This window comes from Aulonocara sp. 'chitande type north' Nkhata Bay, linkage group LG19, assembly GCF_057382095.1.
Source record: "Aulonocara sp. 'chitande type north' Nkhata Bay isolate Kocher_YH1m ecotype deep benthic linkage group LG19, A_spYH_male_GT1.1, whole genome shotgun sequence".
NCBI classification, from domain to species: Eukaryota; Metazoa; Chordata; class Actinopteri; order Cichliformes; family Cichlidae; genus Aulonocara; species Aulonocara sp. 'chitande type north' Nkhata Bay.
This window is the reverse complement of record NC_141362.1, coordinates 16,272,039-16,293,583: the sequence shown is the minus strand read 5'-3', so window position 1 is coordinate 16,293,583 and position 21,545 is coordinate 16,272,039. Positions and strand designations below refer to the sequence as shown.

Below are 21,545 nucleotides of genomic sequence, written 5' to 3'. Positions count from 1 at the left end.
AGAGACTTGAAAGATTCATGAGAGTGATACTACAGAAGTCCTACAGGACATTTCTCTTTCCAATACAACTGTGAGCACGAGTCCAACAGTTTAAATGTAAATCAATTCCAGAGCTGATCTATACAATGTGGTTTCCACTATACTGATCAATCCTGTTTACTGCAGTTGTTCCATTACCATCCAATATTCTACAGTAAAAAAAAAATCTGTCCTAATAAATCATGGTAGGCCATATTGATTGAGTCTGATTGTTCCGGAGGAAAACATGTATCAGCTCAGTATACACATTATCGCATATACTGTACATTCATGCCGGTACATGCTGGTCTTGCAAAGCTCTTTAAACAAGACAATGTGACTGAATGTTTATAAATTGTGTTTTTTCCTCATGTCTAAAATGCATCATTTTCTTTGTGTCATACAAAACTGATCCAGCTGCCCTTTACTCTGTGATATTTCTTTGAATACAAGGCCGTGAGGTTCATGCATCCCTCTGCCTTAAAGTGGAATTACAATAAGGGAAGCTGCTGAGAGTGCTGCTGCTGCTGCTGCTGAGGCTGCTTGTGGCATAGTGACACCCATTTGAGCCGGAAAATCAGCAGGAACAGGAGCTGTGAACCGTGATGTGGGGTCAGGGTGAGATGACTTGTGTGTTACATGCTCTTGCCATGCCTTGCAAAGTGGCAGCTCAGCTACATGACAGGAGCCCTTTCTTTAATGTGCTCCCCCAGGTTTACAGCAGTCTGGTTTAGTGTAATTTAAATCTAACACTTTGAAAAAGGGCTACAGTCGAAGTGAATTTTTGATCGTACATGTAAAATCCACACCTGTGTACACCCTAAAGCAAATTACTGGACTTAAGGGTACATGTGTATAATTTTAAGGTCTTTCAACATCTGGTCTGTGTTTGGCCTAATGTAAACCAAAATTCTGTAAAACTTCTAGTCTTGGATTTTAAAATTATACCTTTATTTAAGATGCATAAAAACATTTAATACAACTGACAAGTTTAATTCTTTATCAGTCTGAACCGTCCACTCATATCTGAGCTCACTGACTTACTGACTTCATAGTGTCTTAGATTCAGCTTTTTAAATCATATTCTTTTAGTTCATTTAGACTTTTATTTAGATAAAGTATCTTATCCAGATTTTTCAAGGTCCTTTAAAGTCCTGTCTAGGGTAAAAGAGAAGTACCTTAGAGGGTACAGCCCAAATGCATCTCTAAAGATACAATAATGTACTTTATTTTCTCAGAGTGTGCAATCTTACATGAATCAGTAGAATTCTGGTACAAATTTGCTAAAACTAAATTTGATCCTAACCTTCTTTGCTCAAAATCACCAAAAGGAATACATGGCTCAGTTACAAAGTGCAGTTTTCCTACTGCCTAAACACAAGAACGTTGTATCTGTGTGTGTTTTGTAAGTGGCTACAGTAAAAGAGGATGCAGCTCTATGTTGTGTAAGCTGTCCTTGACAGACTTCTCTGCAGTCCTGTTATAAGCAGATGGAGGAGGATTCAATGAAAGCTTTGTTAAACCACTGAGGCTGTGAGGGCATTACCTTATCACACTGTGGAACGGTTATATAGTCACAAAGATTGGGTTACATGAACTGCAACATGAGGACGCTCACTTTTCATTATTACAGTTTGAAATCAGTTGATATTTTCAAGGGGTTTTCCTTAGTTGAAGTATGTGACATGACATTAAAATTCATGGTTTTCTTATCTGACATTTGCCTGAATACAAACACATAATAAGTTAGGGAAGGCCTAAACCACAATTTAACCAAAAGTGAGTGCATAGTGGCCTAAAATCTCAGGAAGTATGTCTTTAAGTTGCTGTAATCTGACTGAATATGAAACTCACAGCTGTTTGAAGCAGGAGCAAAATAATGTCACTGTCAGTTAGAAAGAAAGAAAGAAAGAAAGAAAGAAAGAAAGAAAGAAAGAAAGAAAGAAAGAAAGAAAGAGGGCTGCTTTTTTACAAAACTGAGGAGAACTGATGTTCTCTAATGATCACACATTACATATAAAACACATTAAATCACAGAGCAGTGCTGCCCTCATTCAGCAGCTTTACAAATGTGTATGTAATAACATCCAACTCAAATGGAAAGCAGATGGGCCCTCACATTAGCAGACCACAGACACTTCTCTTTCTGCTATGCAGAGACCTTTCTTGATCTTTGCTCACTTCTGGATAACACATGTTAATGATAACTTAACATTTTGACAGTTTACAGTTTTGCTTGTTTTAAAATAATTGTTTCTATATATTAGTAAATTATCTTACATTGTTTCAGGCTCAACTAATTAAGTCATTTGTAACCTCTGGATTTTCATTTCAAAAATCCAGAGATAAACAGGAATGGTTGTACTAGCTTGATTTCCTCCAAATAGAAAAATCCATCTGTTTGATGTGATCTGGGGAGATCTGGTGGATGGGTCAACACCACGTGGTCTTTGATATGTTCATCAAGCCATTAATGAGCATGTTTTGCAGTCTTGCTCTGAGAGGCTGTTGCTGTTGGTGAGTGCTGTTGTCATTGATGTGTGTGGAGGCTTTTATGGTTAAACAGCCCACAAAATATTGAGCTATCATTGTGGAGAGTGACGATAGATGTTTAGTTTAGGTGTTAAAGTTTAGTTTTGATTAAATCAAAAACACATTTTTTTCCTTATTTGGTCAGTATTTATATTTTACTCCATTCTGCTTCAGTGTCTTCATTCAGACTTGTGGAAAGACACTAAATAACATATTCATTTACGTCGGTCAGTTTCACTGGCGCCAGCATACATTCCAGTTTGATTCCTACCAACACTCTGAAGGTCTGTATTTACTGGTTTACTCACCTGCTTTTCTGATCCTGGATTATAAAACATTTTCTCTTAAAAAGCTGGTGCTGACAGCAGTTTTTAACAAGTGACCAAAAAAAGATTAGCTTATTAATTACACTATAACAACAACAATAACAACAATAACAATAATAATAATAAAAATAATAATAATAGCTCACCTCTGCATGCTTATATAAAATAAAAGTATTAAATTTAGGAGGAAAAACCATGACAAACTTACCATAAAAAATAGCAAATTTGTGAGACAAAAGTGTTAAATGAAAATAATCTCAACACATGTATAGTAAAAACTAAAACATTTTTTAGTCAATGAACAATATGGATTTTTTTCCCGCAACCGACCTTTGGTGTTTTCATTATTTATTTATTTATTTATTTGCTGCCCATAAGCCAATTTCAGGTGAGCATCTCAAAATTCTGACTCACTAGGTCTAAATTTTGAGTTACATTTCTATGAATTTGAACTTACTCAAAAGGAAGTTGAAAATTGAACATACTCCGTAAAAGTAAAACATTACTGACTGGAGTTACCTTTGCCTGGCAGAGGCAGAAGCTTCTATACAGTTCATTTTGTACGGTTAGGTTGGGAAAGAAAATCTCACATATCTACAAATTCAGTGACTCTAATATGGCGCTGTCACTAATATTTTACTGTCGTCACATGTAGGGTCTTGCCGCTGAATAAACTGTGTCAAAATAAAAAATAAATTTTTTTTTATGATATATATACTCACCTTGTGATATTTCGATTAAAACACCGCCCCAAACTTTTAAAATACCCCTTTTTTAAAAAGGAGTTTGGTTGGGCGTGCTCTCCGGAGCAGGGGCGTGGCGGAATGTGATAACAGCCCTAACTACGTATTTCGACGTAACGTATCACGTGTGTAAAAATGGCGGCTTGCAGTGGCAGGTCGTGGGTAGTGAAATACAACTGTATATTCTGACTTTGACTTTCTGTTTGTTTAGTTTCGAGATTATTTTTTACGTATTTTTAAACGCGGTTCGGCTCAATGACATGTGGCAGCATTAGCGGTTGAATGAGCGGTTTAAACTTGCAGTAGCTGCTGTCAGAAGCAGCTGTGGGCTACTCGAGTGTTTTTAAGTAGGAGAGAAGATGTTTTCACCTTGTTGGTCACGACTGTCCTGCGTGGCTTTGTCCAGCCGAGGATGTCTGAGGACGCTGAGTCTGTTCTCCAGCTCTGGATCCTCAAACTGGAGCAAAGTTGTCTCCGATGCTGAGAAGATCGTGGGATATCCGACTTCCTTCATGAGCCTCCGCTGCTTCCTCAGTGACGAGCTCAGTAACGTTGCCATGCACCTGAGGAAGTTGGTCGGCACTCAGCACCCTCTCCTCAACACTGCCAGGTAAACACCGGGTTCACCAGGTCCCCATAAATACAAAGAAACACAAAGATAGCGAGTTTATTATAGATAACTGCAAAAAATAAAAAAATAACATCTAGAAAATGCAGCTAGCTAAAATACGTTAAAAACTTGATTTTTAGGGAAATATGGGAATAAAGTGCGTAATTTCAGTTTTAACTTGAGGGGTTTAAAAATAATTCTGCATTACTACTTTAGGTGTTACAGCTATTTCAGAGCCTCAGATGTATTTAGACGAACTAACATACCTTTAAATAAAAGCATTGTTTATTTTCTTGTCGTATCTTTGGCAGTCAATGACCTGCTGGAGTCTAGAACCCATAGAAATCACCATATACAGCATTTCCTTCCTTTAGATGCTTTACTGCCTGTTTATGGGTCTCACTGCCCTCCGTTTTGTATTTAATAACTGTACAGGCATACTCTCTTGGGTTGAGATCAGGTGACTGACTTGGTCATTGAAGAATATTCCATTCTTGGGTTGCCTTTGCAGTGTGCGTCGGCTGATTATTGATTTCCCCTGTGGAGCTCTGTCTGCAACATTTGGCTGAATCTGAGCAGAGAGTGTAGCCCTGTACACCTCTGAGGTCATGCTTCTCTTCTGTAAACTCTACCTGTGGTGCTGGCAGGCATACATGCCCACGTCTACACCATGTTTGACAAATGTGATATGCTTCAGATCTCGGTGCAGGTTCTTTTAGGTGTTCTCTGTTAAGGTCTAAAATGGCTTGCCTGTTCTTGCGTGTAACCGGTGGTTTGCACCTTGCTGTAAATCCTCTGTTTTCATTCATGAATGTAGTCTTGAATGTAGACTGTGACATGTCCTCCAGAGTGTTCTTGACTCAGATGTTGAGAAGATGTTTTTCTGAACCAAGGAAATTCATCAGTTGTCCTCTTCGACTTTCTTCTGTGGTCTTAGACATTAAATCTAATCCAGAGATTTTATTTTATTTCATTAGTTTGCCATGAAATAATGATAGGACAGTCCAAGCCAACTGTACAACTGCACTTGACCTCATTTATCCTCGTATATCCTTTCATTACTCTGTCACCGTCAGGTTACAGAACAGCTGACCACAACCAGCAGTTATTGTTTGGGGTTTTTTTTTGTTGTTGTTGTTGTTTTTTCTTTGAGTCAAGCAACAGCCGATGCGTTGAGAGTGGAGTTTAATTATGTGTATTTGGAAAAGTGCATACACGTAAATTTCAGTGCTTCATTCTTTACATTTTGATGCAGGGGTACAGGGAGGACTCACTTTAGTCTGTGGTCAAGTGTTTGAAAGTGTCCATAGTTTGATGTGAATACTATAATATCATAAGTAAAGCCAGCTAATAGCCTGTTAATTTCCCAGCTTTGACTGCAAGACTGGCAGATGCGAGGAAACGTATAAACCGATACTAAATGCATTACTCTGATTGCTGTTCTGTCTTACAATAACATGTATTAGCTACATGTGACATGATAGCAACTGTAGGCTCTTCTGCTAAGAAGTTTGGCACTAGCCTTGACTCTGAAGTGTGGAGCTCTCTGCAGGAAGAAACAAATTAACCCTCATAACAATTCAGCAGAAAATTTGCTGTATGTGAAGAGAATGGGGCCACTGGCTGAGATTTAATAAAGATTGAGTTCTTGTACAAAAGTGTTTTTGGGCTGAATTTGGTTCATTTAGTTGCAAGAAATATTTGGAATGAGCAGGATTTCTTTGATGACTTAAGGTGCAACACTACAATTAAACATGTTAAAGATATAAACTAATAGAAATCACCCCGAAACTCCCCGGTTGGTTACCTAAACAGAGGATATATATCTTTGTATTACAAATTTGCTAAAATTGTAAGGGCAACTATTGCACCAACATAATTTTGTAGAACATAAATCAGGTGCAAAAGTTGTTTTTCCAGTTTTTTAACGTGTTTAATTCAAGGATTTTTACAAATGTATCACCGCATGAATCAGAAATGCAAAAAAAAGTCAATTACTACAAGGTTTTTAGGTATAACATTGCTCAAAAATAAAGCTCAGAGTGATTTTTTTATATACAAACACCTCCATAAAAACTTTTAAGAGTATAGACAGGAAGAAAGAAGTTTGTGTTGTGAGTCTGTACCTCTTCAACCACTCCAAGTCTCTCACCCAGTTCTGTTGTCCAAGTTCAAATCAGTTTCTTCCCCAGATCTTTTGGATATATTCTCACACTATTATCAATCAATCCCTTTCATCTGGCTGTAGTCCAGATTACTTTAAAACATCCAGGGAAACAATAATTCGAGGCCAATTTCCAAACTCTTGTTTATTTCCAAACTCCTTGGCCAAAGCTGTTGCTCGTCAGCTCCAGATTGTTGAAGGAAACAGTATCTTTGCTTAATTTCAGTCTGGTTACAGACAGAACTACAGCACTGAAACCCTGCTTGAGCCTGGTTGTGCTGGAGGTTTCTTCCTGTTAAAAGGGAGTTTCTCCTTTCCACTGTTGCTAAAACACTTGCTCAAAGGAGGGTTTGGGGGGGGGGTTTGCCCCATAGGTGTGAATGTGCGAATGGTTGTCTGTCTCTGTGTGGTGGCCCTGCGACAGACTGGCAACCTGTCCAGGGTGTACCCCTCCTCGTGCCCTATGACAGCTGATCTAGGCTCCAGGGCCCCCCGTGACCCTGAAAAGGATAAGCGGAAGCGAATGGATCGATGGAAAAATGCCACTGCAGGACAAAAGCTTAATCCAAACTGTGAAGCATGGTGGTGGAACCATCCAGGTTAGGGTCAGCTTTGCTACTTGATGTGTGTTGTGCTTTGTAATTATTGAAGGAGGAGAAGAGGAAAGCGGTCCATGACCTGAAGCTTAGGAGAGGTTGTCTAAGTGAGGAAAGAGGATAATGATCCAAAGTTCAAAAGAAACTTGTTTTTAGAGTAAGAATCAGAGTCCTGTTCTGAAGAGGGCTGTTCAATCAAGACATTTCAAATTCAAATTCAAATTTTATTTGTCACGTACACAGTCATACACAGTACGATATGCAGTGAAATGCTTGGACAACTGCTCGTGACCTAAAGAAAACAAAAAAGGAAAGGCTATGAATAAGATAGGAAATAAATATGAAAAATTAAAAAGGGTAAATTTAACTAGGAAGGAATAAAATATAAATTAAGGTTAAAAATGAAATAACTGTACAACACAAATTAGAATGAAGGGTAAATTTAACTGGGAAGAATAAGATAAAATATATAAATTAAAGTTGAAAATAAAATAACTGTACAACAAAATACACAATATAGAACTATATAAGAATGTATGAAGAAATCTAAATATAAATAAATATATACACAATAACAGCAGCTGTACAAGTATTAACCGGAAATGAAGAATATAGTGACCAGTGTTGTGCAAAACCAAAGTCCAGAAAGTCCAGTGTGTGTGTAAGAACTGTATGTGTGGGTCAGTACTGTGTGGTGGTGTGATTGAGAGACCGTATCGCCTGCGGGAAGAAGCTCCTCCTCAGTCTCTCTGTGTTGGTCTTCAGGGAGCGGAATCGCTTTCCTGACCTCAACAGAGAGAACAGTCTGTTGTTGGGATGGCTGAGGTCCTTCACGATCTTCCTGGCCTTGGTCCAGCACCGCCTGCTGTAGATTGAGTGCAGGTCAGGGAGCTCGGAGCGGATGGTGCGCTCAGCTGACCGCACAACCCTCTGTAGAGCTCGTCTGTCCTGCATGGTGCTGTTCCCGAACCAGGTTAAGATGTTTCCCGCCAGGATGCTCTCTATGGTGCACGAGTAAAAGTTCCTGAGCACCTTGGAGGGCAGTTGGAAGTCTCTCAAGCGTCTGAGGTGGTAGAGACGCTGTCGGGCCTTTTTCACCACGGTGTTGATGTGACAGGACCATGACAGGTCCTGCGTGATGTGAACTCCGAGGTATTTGAAGCTGTCCACTCTCTCCACTGGGCACTCGTTGATGCAGACCCACTGACTCTGTTTTTCCAACCAGTGAATTCAATAAAGACACAAAAATCACAACTGTGTGATTTGCAACTTTATGTGTCTGTCTATAATAAAGATTTATTGTAGATGAACTGCAGACAATATTCTCAGTTCACAGTCCAAAAGCTTTTTTTAATTTTTTGCAACAGTTTATATGGTGCAAAAGCAAGTTCAGAAATATGTTTGTCCTTCATTTACGTCCAGTGAAAGATTTTAGAGGAAGTGACTAAAAATGCTCGGCACTCATTATTATCCCTGAACTTTATCCGGGGAGTTACCTGAACTTTGCTTTATCAAAAGAAATCAGGAACAGCACTAAGGAAAGAAAACAAGAAGAGTCCTCGAACTCAATCCTGCCATGCGGACGGGTGTGTTGGAAACAGGAACCCAAGGGTGTAATAACCTATACACCTAAATCTGATATGACAATCCATTTGGGTGTTGTAGCAGCAGGGGGTGGGGAGGCTGTGGGGGGGGGAGGGGTGTAGCAGACCTCTTGACAGTCTGACTCCTCACTGTCAGCTTGGGTTGGCTGGTTCGTATTTCCCTCTGTGTCTCCGCCATAGACGCGCGGCAGATAAAAATATCCACAATAGCAGACAGGCAGACCCTCGTGGAGTTGGGTTTCGGTTTTTCCTTTCCTTTCATTCTCAAAAACTGCAGCTCAGCTAACTTCACCCCAAAGTGTGGAGTTACAGCGAGAGGCCTGCAGCCCAGAGAGAAGAAACTTTATTTGCTTTAAGGACAGTCCTTGAGAGTTTGACTTCGACTAGAACTCCCTTCTACTGGCTTCTACTCTTTGCATGTGATCTTCAGCCCCCACAGTGGGCATGACTGAAGGGTTATAACATAGTGTACAAAAGAATAGATGAGATAGGCGGAGGTCTTTTGAATAGTCCAGAGCAAGACAAGAACTGCTGAAGAGACAAAAACACTCCCAATAGCAAATATGTGAACAAGTAGCTGCTGCCAGTGTTTAACCTTCAAATGTGTTATAAAAAAAGACTTTAATTTGTGTTAAATTAGAAAAAAGAGGCTAGTTTCCATTTTGCATAGGCTGTAGATTTTCGATGGAATAATGTGTTAAACAAGGACTAGTGACTGATCGTTTTGCAGCAGCACTTTCTTTTCTTTTCTTTTCTGTTCTGTTCTGTTTGTTGCAGTATCATAAGTGCCCACTGGGATAAATTAGCAGAAAGGCTAAGAATAGTGTTAATAAAACTAGCTGATAACTTGCTTCACTAGCTTCACTCTGTCATCCAAATACCATCATTTCTGACTCTAAAACCCCCCAAAATGCTAACGTTGAGTCCAAAATCAACTTTAGCATTTATGCAGGCTTTGTCCATTTTTTATATACAGTCTATGCTGTTACCACTCTGCATCCAGTTCCAGCACTGCAATTAATTTATTTTCTTCCACTTATCCAATTCAGCATCACAGGGGATCTGGAGCTTGTCTCAGCTATCAAAGTGTACACCATGGACAGGTCGCCAATCTGTCACAGGCCTAACACATAGACACAGGGAACCATTCACACTAACATTCATACCTATAGTCAATTTAGAATTACAAATTTGGACTAATTAAATGAATTAAAATGTACACACATAAATGCAAAATGACAAATAAAATGAAGATGAGATGGTGCGCTTAGTTGCTGTGAAATGTGACAAAACATTGAAATCTGCCTTATTATTTTTATCCATTAAGTTTGGTTGTGTATAACTTGGCAAGAGAATCAGTTTTTAATTCTTCTCTGCTCTACATGATAATTTTAAACTACTGAGAAGAGAAAATAAAACATCGACAACTGCCTCTTACCTGGCCCCTTTAGAAACGTATTGTTATTAGTTTTTGCACAATAGCTTTAGGATATTTCACTTTCATACTGTGAGTATTTACAAAAGTGCCGACCTAAAAAGTATATAAAGATGGGCCAAAATTGGTGTGAAGAAACAGAAAAAGGATTGGTACTCTTTCTTAAAAAATATTGGAGAAAACCTCAAACGCTATGGTTTGGTTCAACTTTAAATGGTAGTTTCAGCATGTGGCATAGGTGGTCATATTGATTGAAATGATACACACAATAGTTTGAAAATGTCACATTGATCAAACCACTTTATGTCTTAAAGAATTTTTTCTTAATACTAAATGCAGAAGGACCGTGGATCACAGAGAGTCGAAGAATCAGTGGATCCTTTCAGTGTTATTAAAAGCAGCTACACATTGTGCTTTACAGTGAGGAACTGCCTGCTGTACACCTGACTTTATGGAAATATGAGTCAAATCCTGGAAACCGGTTTAAACTGTTAGTCAATACTCTAAACATATCATCATCTTAATGTATCTGCTGTGCACTGTAGAGGCGGATGCATTGCATAAAATCTGTTAAATCCTGGCAAACTGGGGGGGATAAGGCAGACACGGGATCAATACGACGCCACATGTGAGGTCATACATTTGCATGCATTAATCCCTGCCGGTACTGGACGGTGGCTAAAGTTCCCGAATTCCTGGGCTGCAGTAGCAGAGCAGAAGGCGTGGTGACCTGTTCGCAACCCTTTTAAAATGACAGCAGCCCATTTCTCTCTTTCTGCTCCCGCTCTCTTCTACCACATCATCTTTTTGCCCCACCCCCTTTGCACCCTTTGCAGGAGGGCGTTTGTGATTGATTGATGTATGCTGGTGCGGATGGTGACATAAATATTAATCATCTGCCACCCTCAGGCCACAGGCTTCCCTGGACTCCACAGCTTCATAATTTTCGCTCTCTGGTCGGTTTAGCTCAACGGGCCGTGCTGCTGCGTTCATCAGCGCCCCGGTCTCAGCAACTATTTTCCAACTGGGTAGAAATTTAAAGTAGCCATAAATAAATCTTCTGAGCTGCGATGAAAGACAGCCCTGCACAGTGTCATCATAAATTTCTGGAAACTGAGGTGTTTTATGTGATTGGGGTTTTTTTTTCTATTTCTTTTTTTTTTTGGAGGGGGGGGCAAAGCTCGGGGGCATTTTTCCTCCTGGTAGCACAACACTGTGAATCACTCCTCTTTCTTTCTTCTGTCATCTTTTCACGCTTTCCCATTTCTGTCTGGCCTCTATTCCCTCCATCTCCCTCCGTCCCCTCCCTCTCTTCATGCTCCGTCTCTCACATCCACTATCTGTCTAGGGTTCCTCCGCCACCACCGCCCCCCCCCCCCCCCCCCCCCCCTCTGTGGCGCAGGGGTGGGTCAGAGAGGGTGGGGGCTCGAGGTTGGTAAGGCCGCTGTCTGGGCTTCGAGCAGAGGGGGGCGTGGCTGCTCGTCTGCCTCGGAGCCCCTAACGAGAGCGTGATTCATGGCACAAGGGGCTCCCATAGGGACAGGATTAGAGGTGCTCTGTCTAACCGCTCCCCAGAGAGACTAAAAAGATATTTAATCTGCCCACCACACAAGCAGCTACCACTGGCCTCTGTGTGTTTGTGTGTGTGTCTTCGTGGGTGTGCGTGTGCCTCTGTGAACACCTCAGAAGATTGTTGGTGAAGGGGGTGGGAATACCACGACCACCTCCATCACCACAACCCTTCAAATCCAAAAGAAAAAAAGTCCTGCAGTAAAAAAATTATCATTTTTTTCTTGTTATTTTCTGTGTTCAGGAATAAAGTTTAGCAGTAACTATAAATTAACATGGCATTAAATGAATATGCAGAAGTGCGATACTACTGCTGCATGCAATGTGCAATATTTTGAAAAGCTCCTTTGTTGGATAAATAACACTTCTGATCAGAGAAACAAATATGCTGCATGTATGGGTGTCTAACAGTAGGGATATCAAAAATATGGTCATCTCTGAATGTGAGAGCAGACCTACTGTTTTTGCAGGGCAACCAATCAGAAGAAGTGTGATCTTAGAAGGAGGAGGAGCTAAAACATCTTATTTTAGACAAATGATGAACTGAGAGAAATACCAAGATAAATGTTGATTATTCTGACTCATGCACATCTGCTTTATTACAGTAGATAATAAGACAATTACTGCTCTGTTTTAGCTGTTTAAATTAAAAGTTTATTAACTGTAACTTTATAAAAGTATTACCATCCCATGCCAGTGGAACATGATGCTTTATATTCCCTAACTTTAGCTTTCACTGCCTTCTAAGAATTAAACCGAGGTGGTGGTGAAGCAGATATTGAGGTCATTCAGATGGCGCCACGTGCACTTTGCCAGATTCCTCTGGGTGGCATCGAATTCAAAGGTGTTGCACCAAAAGTCATTGCTTTGGGTTGCCAGCAGATTGCCACAGTTGCCCATAGTATTTTGCAGAAAAACTAACTACTATCCAAGGTGGAAAAATTGTGTTGCAAACCAAAAATGGAGCAGGTTCACCTGCGGAGTTGTGCCTCATGCCTGCAGCTGGTTTGTGTCCAACTCAGAGGTTAGGATTAGAGAGAGATAGGTTAGGTTTAGGATAGGTTTTTAGGCTTGTCTGATCGGAGCTTTTCACTCATCATTGTCACATGTCGAAAATGTAAGGCAAGTTGACATCACGTGGTTATTGGTCACATGTCTGCAAAACATCAGTAAGTGGAGTAAGCATAAGTGGTACCTGCTACATCTTCCTGTGAGTTTAAACACGGCTGGTTGGCAGAGGTCTTTTTTGGATGTACTTTTGCCTGCGTGGGGCCTCCCAGCGCTCTGGCTTCATCCCAAATTCATGTATTAATTGGTGATTCTAGATTAGCCATAGGTGTAAAAATGGGTGTGAATGGTTGTGCTGTGTCTGCCCTGTGATAGACTTCCAGCTGGTCCTGACTTCACACTCTGTGTCTTTGCCAAAACATTGCTGCTTTTGTTGTCACTACACACAATGAAGAGTGCTGCATGTGAGAGGCAGCGCTTTAATGCTGATGCTGTTTCGTTGCAGAGGCTTCGTCTATGACAGTAAGAACAACCTTCAGATGAGGGGACTGGTTGTCCTGCTGCTGTCTAAAGCCGCAGGGCCAAGCCACGCCGCCTCCGATCTCCTAGCCCAAGACATGGTCAGTGGCATCTACCCCAGGTAAATCACCTCAAATCGTGATACTGTTGTGATAATTATGTCTCTGCTTATTAGTAATTAGATTTGGTTAGCAAATATCAATTAAAACACTCGTCTCTGCTTTATTTTTTTCTTTATAATACATAACATGAAAACTGCAGCTGGTTGTTTTTCTCATTGAAGGTTAAATGTTCCACCTTCATTTGCAGTTGCATGGCTGCTAAATCAAATCTGTAACCACACACAGGCAGCCAGGCTTTCACTTTTCATGTATGTGCTGTTCGGGGGGAAAACAGTGGGCAGTGTGAACATCTGTAGCGATGGATCGTAGAGCCATAAATGTGCGTGGCAAGCCGAGCGAGAAAGGCGATGCCACTTTTGTCCCTGCTACATGGCTGCTGAAGGATAAACAGTGAAATAAAATCCTCGTGTCAGGTAATTCTATCTCGTCCTCTGTGGTTATCCTCCATATCAATTCCTGTAAATGAAGCACTACATCATCCTGTGAATATGATGAAATATGGAGACAATACAGGCGCAGTTGCAAGATCAAGTGTTTTGTATTGTATTCGGTTATATTTAGATTCCGGGTAATTGTGAGGGGAAATACATTAGGGAGAAATTTTAGCCTGAAAAATGTACATGAGGTGTGAAAACTTTTGTTGATGAAAATTTGATAATAAAAAAAAAGTACTTTTTTTTTTTGGTCTAGGGATAGACAAGAAATGTGGCCAAAGAAGGGAAGGGGAATTCTGTAAAGGCTCACGATCACTTCTCAGTCAGTGTATCACGAGCTCAGCGGCCTCCCAGGCATCAGTTGAAACTATAGATGGTGTAAAAGAGAGACGCAGCTCCTGGGACTGAAAAGTGAAGCCACTGCTGAAATACCTTAAACCTGCATTCTTGTTCATGCCCAACAGGGGGAGACTCCACTAGTTGTAATAAGATTTCTGGTTGTATGGAAGTCTGAGGAGAAACTGTGACCTCAGTAAATTTGAGGCTTAGTCTCTTGTTTGTTTGTTTTTCACGGTGTACTGGGGAAAAAAAGCCATGAAGCCCATTATGTAAACAAAGGTCATTGTTAAGGTCTTTACACACCGGCCACGTAAAATTCGTGCAAATATTATTTTTTTTAATTTAATTTAAAAAATTTATTTGTAAAAACTGATTAATTAAGATAAGAATAGGTGTGTCTAAAAAACCAAGCTCATTTCAAATTTTTCAAACCCAAATAAACAGATCTGTCCAATCGGACCAGACGTACTGGTACTGAACACACAATGACATGGAAATAGTCAAATATTACTGGTTTACCTCGGACACACAGCTAGACTCTGCAAACAATAGCTCACACATCCTGAAATATTGCAAAAGCATTCGTAATACAGCTTCCTGAGAATCGGATGAACCCAGAATCTCTATTTCTTCCTTTCCTGGTTTAGAGACACCAGGACCAGGGAAAAAAAACCCCAGAAAGAAACACCAGGACCAGCTCGTCATTGCTCGATAGAAAAAGAGGATTATGGGTATGCTTACTGGCTAGCAACATAGCAAATGCCAGTTTATAGCCAATGAGCTTGCGGTGTGAGGCTTTCACAACCGGACTTGACTAACAAATTTAGAAGAACAGCTAATACTATAAATAATTTTAAAGCTTTTAAGAAAGGGAACAGGTGCAAAGATTATTCAGTATTACTGTTTTAGCTCTATTATGTCTGCTTATTAAGTTGGGCTGAAACTCCCCGCTGTCACTGGTCATGAGAGGTGAAGATTATATTTTTAGGCTTATATATGCCACAGCCCAGGTAGTATATAATAATATCATATTCCAGTAGCGCTTGGACCAAATCCTCCATCCTCTTGGCTGCTGGAGCTTCTGGGTTTACCACCTTGCACCCAGGTTGTATGCACTCTAACCAGTCATCCCCATTGGGTTGGTTTGCCACTGTTAGCCATTTGAGTGTCATAGCTTTAAAAAATGTTACAGACGTCCATAATTCCGGCATTAATTAGAAGTTAAATTTTAGTATTAAACTAAGATTGGTACACGATTCGTATAAATTTGCTCCCCAGAGTATGAATCTGGCATATCTTCGCAAATACGTATTAAACTGAAATCATCATATTCATGTTCTCAACAAAATGCCATCAATTACTCTGGCAAACTGCTTTGAGATGGAGGGAGTTTCAGCCTTGGTTTCCAGACTGGAGGTGTTCAGTCTCAGTTGTTTAGAGTTCTTTAAAATGAGCAATAAAGCCTCAGGGAGCAGCTGCAGACTGTTAAGTCTAAATATGGTGTAAATGCAATAAAATGGCTCAACAAAATCACAAACTTAACACAGCAGTTTATTTTACATATTTAAATAAAAAGTGTTTAATGTGGTGTTGATGCTCTGATGCTAAAATACTTTAGGCAGTGCTCCACAGTCCTCTCAGGCTTCCACACACATATCCAACTAGCAGCATGCAGCTCAGAACAGGGGTGTGGGTGTGTGCCAAGTGGTTTCCAGAAGTGACTGCTGTGTTTGGCGTGGCTATGTGCTGGGAGCCTGAAAGCCTCCTTTCTTACTGCAAGCTGGCACCAGGCACATGTGTGCAGTGGAGCCGCGTCTGTGCAGAAACATCCTAATATTAGAACTAATTGAAATAAGCCAGGCGTTGTGGAGGAGCTCGAGCCCAGCCCCGTTTGGTCTGCAAGGCCGCGAGTTTCTACACAGTCACCTCGTGTTACATCCCTGTGACACCGGATCACCGAATCCAACATGCTGCATTCTCTCACTTGCGTGATAGATGGTCCGAACCCAAACACACACACACACACAGAGCATGACTTGATCACCTCATTTGCACTATTTTGCCTCTTCTCTCTCTCTCTCTCTTTCTCTGCCCCCACCTCTCATGAGCTCATTAGCACCTCTGCTGATGGCGAGATGGAAGGATGGAGGGAGTCAGGGTGGGGCGGGTTTGGGGGGTGATTGAAACCTCCGGGGGATGGTCTCCTCCCTCCTGACAGGCAGCATTTGTAAAACATTTCCCACTCTGCTGCCTGACACTGATGATTCACCAGAGCACCACCATGATAGATAGATAGATGGATAGAAACACAGGCACATACATGTACAGTCCAACTTGTACCCACCACACCTCTTAATTTTTTGTGACAAATGAAAACCATGCTACTGTGCATCATGCAGGCCGTGTGATGGACAGGCCACCTCTTTAAATCGCACACAGGGACGCACACAGATCTGCAAGGCAGTGTTTGATGGCGAGGCAGACTGCGGAGGGAGGAAATTGAACAGAACAGTCAGGACAAGGGGCGTGGTGAGGGGCGTTACACCTCTGCAAGATGGCATCGGTTGCTATGCAACTGGGCACCAAAGCTATTTATACATCGGCCCCCTTGTCCCCCTTTTTCCTCCCCAAGCTCTACTGCTGCTGATCAGGTCTGGCAGAGTGGAGAGTGGGAATTTGTATGCACCGGAGTTCGACTGACAGGGGGGGTTCTGGTACTTTGTGCAGGAGTTTCATTTTGGGTTTCCTCATTTTCTTCCACTGCTGTTAGAAGTTAAAACGATAAATAATAATAATAATATTATCTCTAAAAGAAAAAAATGAATTCTCACCAATTAAACATTTTGCATTGAACCACATTGGGAAATTAATTATCTACATTAATTCAATCTGATCGATCATCTGCCAGATTCAAATCTTTTATATTTTCTTTTTTTAGCGACTCCCTTCACCTTTTCAAAGATCTCTTGTTTGGCCTTAAAATATAAATAGATAGTTTTTTCTTCCAGCAACCTTTTTATGTATATAATCAAAATAAGCATCCAGAAACAAACCAATACAAAAAAGCACAAACTAAAAAACTGCTCTACTTCCATGAATAAAACATCAAGAATATTTGGAGAAAATACCTGGGTTGGATAAATACTGCATGATTTATAGACATTATTTTTTTTCTTTTTGTTCACTAAACTCACACCTGCACCATCATGCAACTTGTCCACTGGTGGAGGCCTTTTGTAACGGTCAATGTAGCAGAAATGAAAAATGCTGCTGCGGGGATGTGAGACAAAGTGGGGGACCAATCCATGCCCAGGTCTGGGTCTCCACTGACAGGTGATTTAACTTGAAGGACTTCTAGGTAAGTACTGAAAATGTTGCCGTAGCTTGATATAATATTTGTGGATTTTTGAAGAATAAAAAAACAACCCAAATCAGCTCTTTTACTCTAAATAGGGCAGCGATTTTCAAAATGAGCATTATCATGAAAAAATTTGCAAGACAAGCAATTAAGACCATAAACTTCAAGTAATCAGGAAGTAAAATAAAAAGTGGGGTTGTTTTGCCTGCAGACCTCTACATCCTTTTACTGTTTTTTTAGGTAGGAGAGTCGCCCCCTGCTGGCTGTTTAGGAAATAAAATGAGCATAATATGTTTTTCTGAAAAACTTAAGACTTAAATTTTTATTCACGTATTAACATGATGGGAGTTTTTTGTTTTGTTTTTTGCCCCTTTTTTTCTTTTTTCTTGTGTAGTGTACTTCGGAAAATCTGATAAAATAAATTTTTCCCAGATTGTTACTTTACTTGAAACAATTATGCACTGAAATATAAATGATAAATTCATAAATAGTTTTGTTTCAGTGTTTTCAAAATAAAGAACGGCTCTGACAAAAATGTCACTCTGTTTAAAAACTGTAATGTGTCTCGATTGCTAAGTTGTTGTTTGTTTGTTTTTTAACTTAGTAGACTTAAACTGACATTGCTGTCTGGATTTTTTATTCATAAACAAGCATAAAATGAGCTGCTTCATTAAATAAAGTCACTTTAAGGTTGGCCAAATAGGCTCTGAAGTGAGAATCATAAAGTGACATTTTTAAAGCCGGTTTCAGCAGAGAAACTCTTGTATATTGATTTAACCAAGGCTAAAGGGGCTGCTTTTTTTTTTTCTGTGTCAATGACCATTTGTCGGGTATTGTATATTATTTTGCTGTATCCCTGTGGAGCTTGAGTAGACGGTCTCTTGGCTCTCTCTTAGTTCAAGTGAAAAAGCAAAGAAAAGGGTCACCGTAAGATGACTTGGAATAAATTTTAGCCTGTTGTTTTTGCGATCCAGAATCAGCCCCGGCTCTTTTTCTTGTTCCTCTTGTTGAAACAATGAGTCTTCCTCGTGCAGCCCACCGAGCGTAGCCATCACTTCAAGGCACCTTGAGAACACGAGCCTGTCAATCTGTTAATTTCCTCTTATTTAAACCCTGAACTTATTAACTTCTCATTCTGTGTTGTTGCTCTGCGTCACCGAGCAGAGAAACCAACCAGACAATGGGTGTGATTGAGAGGCAAAATAGATGACATTATTGAATTTTAATCACATCTTTTCCTTCACCGTCGTCGAACACGGCAATTACCTGGCTACAAGTGTGTGTGTGTGTGTGTGAGTGTGTCTTTAGGAAGGAGTTGAAGCTCAAAGCCGACGACCGGCTCATCAGGTCCTCATGGCGGCTGAAAGAAGGTCGTAAGTGGCTATCAGTGCACCCGACCCTGTCTGGATGGATCCCTCCTGTCACAGCATGGCGAGCTCCTTCCATATGGAGAGGGGCCTAATTATCCCCCACCAATGACTGAATCAACATTTGATTATATCCTCCCCAAGGCTGCGCTGAAAGGCTCTATTCAAAGACCACGTTTATGTCTTTTCTCTCATAATCAAGAAAGGCTGTTATTTGCTAATGATAAGCCTAATTTCTTTTTTTAACACAACCACTGACGTGCTGTGCAGCAAAATGTCTGACATATCTGCTGCTTTATGCCCTTGAGGATACCGACTCCGATTTTAAAGGGGACCTATTATACTTATCCATAATTTATGTCATATATTTATACAGCTACAACAGTGGATGCTCGTATTAAACATGGCCAAAGATTCATATAATAAGATCAGCGTATGCAGACATTTTTTTTTTTCTGCATTTGGATCTGTAGGCTGTTGAAGTCGGGAGATGTACCTAATATCGTTGCTCGTCTCTGGCACACTGAACAGAAAGGGCAACCAATCAGGGTAATAGTGGCTTAAAGGGAAAAGGAAGAAGGCTGAAAAGGCTCGTTTCTGACGTAGACTGTATATAAAAGAAGTACTTAAAGTTGCGTTGTTTTTGATGACCAGCGCGGGGAGGGGGGCTCCTATGGTTCCAAAACGTCCATTAATATAGAAGCCGATGGGAAAATGTATCTCCCACAGTTCCTCGTGGGTTTCAAATCTTGGTGGTCTACAGCCAAAATGTTTCAGAAATATACGTAATAAAACATTTCTAATATTGGACCACTGGCTCTGGTTTTCATGATGTGCTACCAGGTCGGGTGTAAGACCAAAAGCTCATAACTACAACCAGAAAAGACGCAGACCTTGGATTCGACCTTCTTAGTGTAATTTGTCTAAGTACAGACTAATGATTAACAAACTTCTGTGTGTCTGAAAGGAAAAACATGTGAGCCGGTATATTGGCTTTTTAATTTACCAAATATCTGCGTGGTGCCCGTCTGACTTTGTATTGGAGTTCAGAGTCGTAGCCGACAATGCAATCACTGTGGTGACTGCAAACACATCCTTTATTAAATTCAGTACAGTTTTTTATCAGTGGATCTAAAGCTAAGCTAAACTGCTAATATAGGGCTTTATTCATTTTTCTCCACAAATGTCTTAATTTGTTACATAATAAAGAACAGATGAGAAAACATATGCTTGTAATTTATGATTAAAACTCATCTAATAGCCAATCAAGTCAGCTTTATTTAAATAACATTAAAAATGCAACAGATGTGAAAGTGCTGGGCAACATCTGCAGTCAGTTGTTTTAATCATCTTATTTGGACTTAGCACATCCAAATCAATGGGTAATGGCACATTTTAAAAATTCGTCCCATTTAATGGTTTGACACATTTTAGAGACCCTCTCTTTTTATAAGTGTTTGATTGAAGTGAAAGGACTGCAGCTCCTGAATATTGGCGCTTTATTGGTTGAATAGATGGTTTTCCTTTTCTGAACGTGGAAGATCAAGAAACCCATAAGTCCTTTGTTTTGACCGATTTCTTTGTGATCAGCATACCTCTGCGGTAATGCTTGAATGAGTTTTCAAACTTTGCCGACTCGAAGACAATAAAAATGTTTCTGTCAAAAAGCTCTCTAACTGTCAAACCTCAGGAACGCCTATTTTAAAAGCTGCTGACGACAAAGCTGTGATTTTTAGATTTATTGTTGTTTTTGGTGGGGGGATTTCTGTCTCACAGTCAGAGGAACCTGGCAGAAATCACAGAGCTGATCCACACAGCCTTCCTGGTGCATCGTGGGATTGTTAACTTGAAGGAGTGGACGGACTCAGACGGCCCGCTGAAGGACATGCAGTTTGGGAATAAGATGGCTGTTCTGAGCGGCGACTTTCTGCTGGCCAATGCTTGCACGGGACTGGCCCAGCTCAACAACACTAAGGTATCCTGTCCGTCACTAACACTTCTCCTGAGAAATATTTGACCTGACATGACTGATTTCAGGGGGAAGGGCTGCTCAGTATGAGCCCTTCGAGGTCCCGAGAGCCTCACGTATCAGTGCCAGACTTCATACCAACATCTTTTCTCTCAGTCATCTCTTTGTAGACATGAAATGTATTCAATAAAACACATTTTTAGCAGTTTTGCTAATTCTTATTCAAGGTGATGCAATCCTGATATTCATTTATTTGTGTTAATCTGCTTTAATGTCACGTTTTTCATTTTGCCTGCTTACTGCTCCCAGTTCCTTTCCTATAGTCCTTTACATCCTATCCCAGGGTTAGGGCCTGAAAGCCTAGAAAGCCTAGCTTCATCCCAGACCTTTTGAATCATCTCCTAATATTGTTTTTGATTAATGTCAGCATTATCAGTTGAAGAATCAGATACCAATCGGAGAAGAGTTTGTCAACTAAAGAAAATGGGAAAGGAAAAAAGTCCTGAAAAAAGCTTGATTTGTAGTCCTGTGTTGAACCTGGGCTGACAAAACAGAGCAGATCATGTTGGACATGGAACTAATAAATATTACAGAATATTCCCTTTTACTGAAGAGCTGGAGAGAGAGAAACGACTCAAAATCAATTGAATCTAACCCAGATCGCTAGAGCAAAAGAAATGAGAGGAAAAAAGCTTTTTGCTTTTGCTTTTCAGTAGACTGCTCACATGGCGTATTACTAGCAAGCGGATCCATCACAGTCATGGTTGCGTTGCCAAAATGCGAAGCTATATTTCTATAGTTCACTTCAAGCTACAGCACAAGTTGCATCATA

At 40.4% G+C, this 21,545-nt stretch overlaps 2 protein-coding genes across 7 annotated transcripts in view; one reads left to right on the top strand and one right to left on the bottom strand.

Moving 5' to 3' along the window:
• sobpa (sine oculis binding protein homolog (Drosophila) a) overlaps window positions 1-4,322 on the bottom strand; it is a 62,008-nt gene extending 57,686 nt beyond the window's left edge. For 2 of the 5 annotated variants that reach the window (XR_015126513.1, XM_086276003.1), the window contains exon 1: window positions 3,989-4,322. The gene's annotated coding sequence lies outside the window, so the exon portion shown is untranslated. The remainder of the gene's footprint in view (window positions 1-3,988) is intronic. The other 3 variants (XM_086276007.1, XM_086276006.1, XM_086276004.1) reach the window with 2 other exon arrangements.
• pdss2 (prenyl (decaprenyl) diphosphate synthase, subunit 2) overlaps window positions 3,701-21,545 on the top strand; it is a 34,287-nt gene continuing 16,442 nt past the window's right edge. Inside the window, exons 1-3 of one of the 2 annotated variants that reach the window (XR_015126514.1) lie at window positions 3,701-4,229; window positions 13,111-13,245; window positions 20,521-20,719. Coding sequence is in view for 1 of the 2 variants with exons in the window: in XM_086276008.1 (XP_086132134.1) it covers window positions 3,979-4,229; window positions 13,111-13,245; window positions 20,521-20,719 (585 nt within the window). In the remaining variant the exon portion in view is untranslated. The remainder of the gene's footprint in view (window positions 4,230-13,110; window positions 13,246-20,520; window positions 20,720-21,545) is intronic. The other variant, XM_086276008.1, reaches the window with a different exon arrangement.